The sequence below is a fragment of the Dermacentor albipictus genome, chromosome 1, assembly GCF_038994185.2.
Source record: "Dermacentor albipictus isolate Rhodes 1998 colony chromosome 1, USDA_Dalb.pri_finalv2, whole genome shotgun sequence".
Lineage (NCBI taxonomy): Eukaryota > Metazoa > Arthropoda > Arachnida > Ixodida > Ixodidae > Dermacentor > Dermacentor albipictus.
In genome coordinates this window covers 253,172,837-253,181,412 of record NC_091821.1, presented here as the reverse complement: position 1 = coordinate 253,181,412, position 8,576 = coordinate 253,172,837, and the positions used below count along the sequence as shown (strand labels likewise).

The window sequence follows — 8,576 nt, the reverse complement described above, 5'->3', positions numbered from 1 at the left end:
GTTATTTCAAACGTTACTTTCGAATTGCTTTCAGCAACGCTGTGGAGCATTCTAGCGCCTACGTTTGAAGTCTGCTGCTTGAGAATTTTTCGGGAGCCGCGCCAGAGTTAGCCTTTGCTGCCGAAAAATTCTTGTGCCTCTCCCTCAACTGGCGCTGATATCGGGACAGGTGCCTCATCGACGATTTGTCCTCCTAGTGCCTTTGCCAGTGGCACGCTCGAGCAAAGCGAGGAAAGAAACTCGGGCAGAGATGGGAAGAAGGAGAAAGAATGGGGGAAAAGAAGGACAGGAGGACAAATGGGAGTTTCGATTCGCGCTCCGACGACTCAAAGAGAGGCCCGCAGCAGGCAAAGGAAGTACGGCAAGAGGATGGGCGGGAGGGGGGGGAGGTGAGATGCACGCTGCGTAACGGTTGCGCTGCCATCGGAACGCCGAGATCAACTCGATTGTATCGGGTATCTAGCGTGCAGTTTTCCCTGCCAGTAGCCAGGCTCTCCCTCCGCCCCTCGCCTGCTCCTTGGCAAATCCGTCTTCCTACTTTCTCATTCAACCCCCTCCTCCCATGCGTGCCAGCCGACCGACGTCGTAGCAGAAACACAAAAATGCTTTCTTTGCTTCCATGGCATCCGCTAAGGAGAATAGGCCGCGTCATCGAAGAGGAACGGAGGCAGAAGAAAAAAAAGTATAGTAATGCAAACGGAAAGGAACACAGCAGAGACGGCCGAGTAAGAAAGTTACATTTTTCAAAAAAGCATGATAAAAAATGTCACCAAGAGAGACTAGACTTAGACCTCTTGAACCCTACTCCTTTTTCTCTTTCCAACACGTACACTTCCTCTGAGATCGAGTTCGCAGAGAGAGAGTGAAATGAGATGACAAAGGCAGCGAGATTAACCGAGGCTGAATGTTCTAGTTTGCTACCCTACATAGAGGGAAGGATAATATGAAAAAAGAAAGGCAGAAAAAATAGCGGAGAGAAAAAGCGAATGCACGAAAAAGAAAAAAAAAACAAGCGCGCTTCAGCTATTCGACCGACTCGGAGCTCATTTGCTACTATAGAATTGACTGCGACAGCAACAGCAGCAGAATTCGAAATACGTACATGGACTTTGGTACTCCGAGACTCATCATGTCTAAGTAGGCTAGATTTATTTAGTTGAAATCTATAGCTTTATGGGAACTTTTGTTTTTGTTATATGCAGTTCAATATTTTCGGTTTCCATCATTCAGTAGGACAACGTCCAAGCACCTACCTGGTCAACGTTTCGTCAGCGTTGCATTTGGCGTTTAAATATCAACTTCCCTTAGACCATTCATTAAATCGTTCGTGTAAATAAATTTTTGTGCCACCGGAAATCAGAATGTTGGTGTGCTAAAGGAGTCTTGCTTTTCAGACTCAAAGAGTGGTTTTGAAGACCCCGGCTGGGGATTAATAACCTCTGAGGCCAGCAATTTTCCTACAACTGATGTCACGAATGAAATGACGCGAGGCCACCTGCGGGGTTTGAGCGATGGTTTCTCCTCTATACATTTACCGTGCTGGATATTTTGCGGTTGTGAATCATGGAGGTATGTAAACTAAACGTGGCGTTATCACTGAGACATCTTTGTGGACATTGACGCCATCGAGGCTTTCTTTTCACCAACCACCTGATTCTCGGCGCATCCTCTATTGAGGGTATGGCTGATCATCATCATTGTCATGTGTTGGCATTGTACCGCCGACGCTGTTTTCACGAGAATGATAACGAAGGATTTTACGTCAACACACCCTCTTTTTTTTGTCAAGCACAACTTCTATGCGATATACATAATGTCATCCTCGTGCACTATGCAGTATTGCTTGTTTGGCCTCCAAAATACATGACGTTGAAAGCCACCACACTCAGAGTCTGTGGAGTGCAATATCTCGCTGTAATTACCCTGGGCTGTTGCTTGATTCTCCCTGCGTTACTGGCATTATTCCCAAGCAATAAAAGACAAAGGTGCTCAATGGAGAAGCCGCATGATCGGCAGACATGCCGGACCAACCCGCTCGACAAGGTCTGTCTTTCGAGAAGAGGCTGCTCAAGTGCGTAGTGTGGTTGGAACCTTTGATCCCGTTCCCGAGTTGATTGCGCATCTGAACGCTCGTCCTTGTTTGGCCGATTTTTGAACTTTCATTGGACTGCGTAGCACGTGGGCACTTGCTTTTCGTGCGTCCGTCTATATGTAATGTAATTTTCGCGTGACATTTTCATAGTCCCATACGATATAGGAAAAAATATTGCGCAATAGCGCGTTGGTCAGCGCGCCCGGCTCCCGAATGCATACAGCTCCAGTAAAATGGGTTTGAATCCCAGTGGTGGAGGTTTTTGGTAAGTTTCGTTTTTCTTCGCCCTGTGGGGATGCTGAAGCTGGGGATGACGAAGTGGCCTGACAGGGACAAAAATTATGTGTCGTCGATGACAACAACGGTCATCGCGTCAGTCTAACGAATGGGACAAGCTAAACCCAATTTCGACCACATTACTGCTGTCGCATACACAAAGCACATACCTAGAAGTATAAAAGTATTTCTAATAAATAGTAGTTGGCCGTTAGACGCAAGTCTTTCAACAGCGCCTTCACCGAGTTCTGGTGTGACGATCGTATAGGCCGCGTTCCAGGACAATGGGCTCCGAAAGCGGCCGGTCGTCGAGACGAGCCAACGTGGTCGCGAGCGATTTCCTGTGTGTGCTGGGCCGAGAACAACGACAAAAAAAATATTTTCAATGGTTTCCTCGCTGCCACACTCGTCACAAGTAGCTCTGTAATTCATTAGGATGCAGAAATCAATTAATTTTGTGAAAACTACGCCAAATCACAGTCGTCAAAGTACTGCCCAGTTGAAAAACACAACAGGAAATTTTAAGAGTCTGTCGTATTTTGGGACGTTGTTTCTGTAGTTCTGTTGCCTGTAGTTCTGTTGCCTGTAGTTCTGTTGTCTGTAGTTCTATTGCCTGTAGTTCTGTTGCCTGTAGTTCTGTTGTCTGTAGTTCTGTTGTCTGTAGTGTGACGTCCTGTAGTAGAAAGTTGTGTAGTTCTTGATCAATATTTAATTAAAAATTGACAGAGACATCCGTAAGGTTATGTAAATTTGTTAGTACAGAAAAGAAAAACATAAAAGTAAAAAAAATTAAAAAAAAAGTCTTCGCCTAGGATTCGAACATGCGACCTCACGATTCCGAGCCCGGCATCTTACCACTGCGCCACCCCTGACTTTTTTTTTTCCTTTCATGGTATTTATTACAGTAGCAACAACACTGACACTGACCCTGACAACACTGGCAGTCACTCAGAGAAAAGGCATCGTTCATACTGTGGGTAGAAATGTGGTTTCACTTTAGAAGGGTGGTAAGGTTAGGCACCTCACCAAAATGGGGTACCAGTCTGGCTGGGTATCAAGTTCATCATAAACCTGCTTTAGGTGTAGGGTCATTTGGATGAAATTCACCCTTGTAGGTACAACCGTTTCGGCGTTTCTGTCCATCATTCGCGTTTTCCACAAACTGTGCATTCCGATGAGAAAAAACATATCAAAAGGTGCACTATTATCAGCGGTCGGCAGCAGGTATCGCACAGTATGAGCGTTGATGTCAAAGTCTTTTTTCAAAGTTCGTTGGAGGACATCCCAAAATAGTATGGCGTCGGTGCAGCTAATAAAACAGTGTTCAATCGTCTCTGGCACGTCACAAAGGCGACAGTTAACAGAAGAGACAAAGATACCCTTTTTCTGTAGCCATGTTTTAACCGGTATGGTTTCACTATGAACTTTATAAAAGAATGTTTTGCAGCAAGAGGATATATACATTTTACGAACTCGTTTTAGAACATCGTGACCTGGCCATTGGATGTATAGTGATCGGTAAAATGGAGGCGGAAAAAGCATGGACAATAGATCTTTGTATAACGTTTTACGCGACACAGAGTACAAGTATTCTGTGGAAAACCGAACTGTCAGGAAACGAACCGCCAAGTAAACTTCTTGCATGAACCCCCACAAGCATAAACGTGAAGAAAAATTCGAAGAAACGATTAAATCAGGTAAAGCATTAACAAGTGTGACTTGCATGAATGACCGAATTATAGGATGTGATGTATCACGAAAAAAGAAGAAACGAGACACTATTTGCCGCACATAAAGATGTACTAAACCCAGCCCACCTTCACTAACGGGCCTGAAAATATTGTCTCGCCTCATGGGCTCAAAAGTGGAAGACCATACGAAGGTCGCAAAGATTCGGTGAAAGCGTTGGATGTAGAGCCTGGCACAATGTATAACTTGCAATACATAGTAAATTTTTGTTGCCAAGAACTTATTGCAGGCCTCAGCTTTCCCAAAAATAGATAGTCGATGTGGAATGAATGTCTGGGCGTAACCTTGCAGGGCAGAAACCTGTTCTTTCCAATAGTGTGCGCTTAATTTATATGCGTGTAGCGGCACGCCGAGATACTTTGGCGGGACACCGGTCCAATTAATGCCTGCAAACTGTTCTGGTGTATAGCACCATGCGCCACCATGCGCAGTTTCTCCTTATCTGAACTTTTTGGAATTAAAACTGTGTGGGTTTTGCAAAAAGATTGCGGAAGGGCGTCTACCTCTAAGCTTGTAATAAAAATGTCCAATAATATGGGACTGATAACTGATTTGAAAGCTTTGTAAAATTCACAGGAAAGTCCATCAGGGCCGGGTGTTTTCGACAGAGGCAGCTGATCAATAGCTAGCTCAATTTCTTGTATCGTAAGGGTATCACTAATGCATGCACAGTCATCATCCTGTAAAGGTTTTACAAGAGACACAAAACTCTCTAAAACTTTTGCATCGTGATCATCGGGCCGAGCACTAAACAACACACTGTAGTAAGTTTCGAACTTAGAAATTATGTCATTCGTATGTGTTAAAAGAGTACCTTCGGAGTATATTTCCGGAATTACTTTGGAAACAGCGTGACGTCGCTCGTCAAGTAAAGCTTGACGTGTTGGTTGCTCAGACTGCAGAGCGCGCATGTTTCGAGATCGAACTCGCGCACCTCTGTAACGCAGTGCATCATACTTTTGCAACTCACATTTAAGATTTTCTATGTCAACAATGTAAGTGCCTGGCATTTCGCATTCCATCTGGTGAAGGTTGTGTAGGCTCTTAAGAAATAATGTTTCTTCATTCTTTCTATAGAATGCTTTCAGCGATCCAATTTCTATAGCCACTGTACGAACCTCTTGTTTAAAGAGTTCCCAAGCTGCAAATAACGGCAAGTCAGTAGAAAGAGAATTTTTTAGGGTCATGTGTACGCGATTAATAAAATCCTGATCATTTAGGAGGTCAGAGTTAAGCTTCCAGAGTGCCCACTGTGGTCGGAAATTGGTTGCAGATTTCTCACCAATCTTTGCGATAACCATGCAATGATCCGAGAACGAAACTGGGATAGTAGTGCAGGACAGTTCCCGGGAGAGGAGTGATGAAGAAACATAAATCCGATCAAGGCGGGCATAAGAGCGACCTTGAATTCGTGTATAAGAGCGAGTTCCCTGTCCCGACACTCCTATATCAACGAGCCCTGCATTTTCTATTACGTTAGACAAAACTTCACCACTCCTGTCCCGCTGAGTGTTAATGCCGCTTCGATCGCACGGATCACATACACAATTGAAATCGCCCATTAACACAATGCAACGATCACAGTCCATTAGACTACGCACAGTATCAAATAAGACAATTCGTTTTGCAGCGTCATTAAATGCATAGACGTTGACTAATCGCCATGGCACACCCTGCAACACAAAATCACAGCATATATATCGGCCTTCAGCGTCTACATGGTAACTAAGTGCTGAACAAAGTAGGCTCTTTTTCAGAAACAGGAAACAGCCCGCGGATAAACCAAGAGCGTGTGAAACGCAGACGTTATATTCAGACAGAAAAGGTCGCAAAGCCCTTTCTGTCTCGTCATCACTCTCAATCTTCGTCTCCTGCACGGCGACGAAGTCGAGCCGCTTCCTAGACAAAAGCCGGCGAAGCTGCGCCTGTTTCTGCAAAGACCTAAGGCCTCTCACGTTCAAAGTTGCGAAGAGAAGTTGCTGGGACAGGGCCATGGTGAATACCAACTATTTAGACCTAATTCTCTATGCGGTCGGTCTTAGAGGGTAACGGTGAGGCTCCCTCCGAACCCTCACCAGGCCTCCTGGACCTTGATCGCCGGCACTGTCCTGAGTGTGTCGATGTTTTGCGGCGACGTGCTTTCCTTGTGGTACTGGCCGTCTCGCTGTCCGTGCTTGATTCTGATCTGTTAGTCGCACGGCGCTTCGGAATTGACGTATCCGCGCTACTTCGTCTGTCTTCTGACAGCATAGCGCACGTGTTGACGTGCTTCGGTGTAGCAGATGAGTCATCAGCGGCTGTCTCATTCGCTGGCTGGGAGGAAACTGTCTGCGTAGTAGCGGGCACGTCTTTCTCTTCGCTACTTTCCTTTTCCACGGGCGGTTCTGCGATGTCATTGTCTTCAACATGTAGAGGGGCTTTACTGGCACAGCTGGTATTCGCGGAAGAGGGAACGTCTCCCGTTGCGTCGAGAACCTCAGTAACATCCATTATGTGTTCCTGCAGGCTTTCTTCTGGAGGCCTTGTCCTGTGTCGTAGCTTGTCGGCGTATGTCACAACACATTCTTCATCTGTGTGGCCAAAGCGTCGGCAGGCTTCACAACGTGGGGTTCTGCAGTTTCGACGAATGTGCCCAACCTTGTTACAGCGGAGACAAAGTGGGAGCCGGCCTGGAATCAATACAAGGCTCTGCACTCCACAAACGTGTAGCAGATGTGGAACGTCTCCCACGCCGACTCCATCGGCAAGAGTCAACACCACGTCACGATTTAGGGTACGCATTTGCTCCATTTCCGATACTCTCCAGCTTTCTGCTGATATAGACTTCACTTTCCCGTAAGCCTGGAGCGCTTCTCGAATGTAATCGTCTGCCAAACGCTCAGGAAGCCATAAAAGCTTCATTTTCACTTCTGTGGGCTCGGGGTCAATAACGAGGCAGCGTCTACCTTTTACGGATAATTCTCCGCACGTGACTAGCTTTGATTTCGTAATTGATGATTTGCACGTCACCATCCACACGTGTGACATCTGAAATTGACCGATGGAACTTATTTCCTTTAGGTCAATAACGTTCCGAAGGGCGTCTCTGAAGTCTTGGGCTCTGTACGGTCGACCACTTAAGTCAGCATGCAGGAAAACGGAGTCCACAACCAGCTTACCGGTAGGAAGACGAGGTATCACAACACGGTAGTCATTGCTGCTGGCTGAAGCCTGAGCAGCACCTCGGCCAGGGGCCGATAAATCCTTTGGAGCGGAGAACATGAAAAAAGCGACCGTTCGGAACGCCGTCTTCTTCTTCCTCCCTGCGCCACCCCTGACATGCTTTTGGAGTGTACGTTTTGGCCATGTGAACAGTACGACGAGCCGATGCGCTGATGTTTACATTTGCATTTTGAGAGCCAAGATCCGCTATCACTCCACCGCGTCAAGTGCCGCATCTCTAGAAGAGCAAGAGTGTTCGTACCATCGACAGGTACCTCTTGCAGTGCTAGAACATCGATTTTGATGTACAATATCCTTATTAAATAAGAAATTCAGAAATAGACAACGTTGACTTTTAGGGTTATTACTGCTAGTTTCGACAGTTGTCTCTCGTTCTTTACACTTTTGAGCGCGCATATAATTCGTGTGTTCAATGCAAAATAGTTACATGAACATTCGTGGATGAGAGTTCTTTCTGACAGCATACTGGCTTCTCACGGCAGCACTGTACCAGATTAATGAGACCCGAGCGAGACAGCTTTTCACGCAACTTTGTGGAACAACCCAAACCTTCTTTTCCGCTTCGCATAAGCTTGTGAAATATTCCTGGGAAATTAACTAATGTGTCAGTGTAACAGCACATGGAAGTCCACAGGCCTGTGTGCCACATCTTACCAAAAAAAAACGGATACGCAGCCATTCCCGCGGATGGTATGATTTTGATCAGCGGCCGATTTTGAGGAGGCCGGTAGGGCGTTGGTGGTGCCGCGTCGTCACGGTACAATTATAACTATTCGCCACGTCGACTTTATTACCCGTGTCGGTGCCATCAGCATTGCCGGCTTCAGAGAAGCGCGATTGAATACCGCGCAAGAGAAAAGTACAGTGTACACCACCGATGCGAAAACATACAATTTTAAAGGACCGCGACGGAAAGCGCTTCTGTTGCGACTTCGGAACTCTTGGCCGTCGCGACCGAATGTTTCTGCTGCGACGTCAGAATTGGTGTCGTAACGTCGGAGTCGCTGTCAGGATATAAAGCTGTTGTTCCGACTTCAGAACTCTTGTTGTCGCGACAGAATGCTTCTGTTGCGAAATCAGAATTTCTGTCGTAATGTCAGAAATGTCTCCCAATTAAGAAATGTCAACAACTTCTGTCGTACAACAGAATTTCTGTAGTTGCGACAGGAATTCCTTTTGCCTTTTTCAACCGGGCACTACAGAAGCTTGTCGCATCACACAATTTCAGTGCACTTCT

The 8,576-nt window shown here is 46.1% G+C and overlaps 1 protein-coding gene across 1 annotated transcript; it reads right to left on the bottom strand.

Moving 5' to 3' along the window:
* Positions 1-5,215: 5,215 nt before the first annotated feature.
* On the bottom strand, positions 5,216-7,400 carry LOC139056585 (uncharacterized). Its single transcript, XM_070534725.1, has one exon. It carries the CDS (start codon positions 7,376-7,378, stop codon positions 6,134-6,136), a length of 1,245 nt encoding a protein of 414 aa, XP_070390826.1. The 5' UTR covers positions 7,379-7,400; the 3' UTR covers positions 5,216-6,133.
* Positions 7,401-8,576: the final 1,176 nt, after the last annotated feature.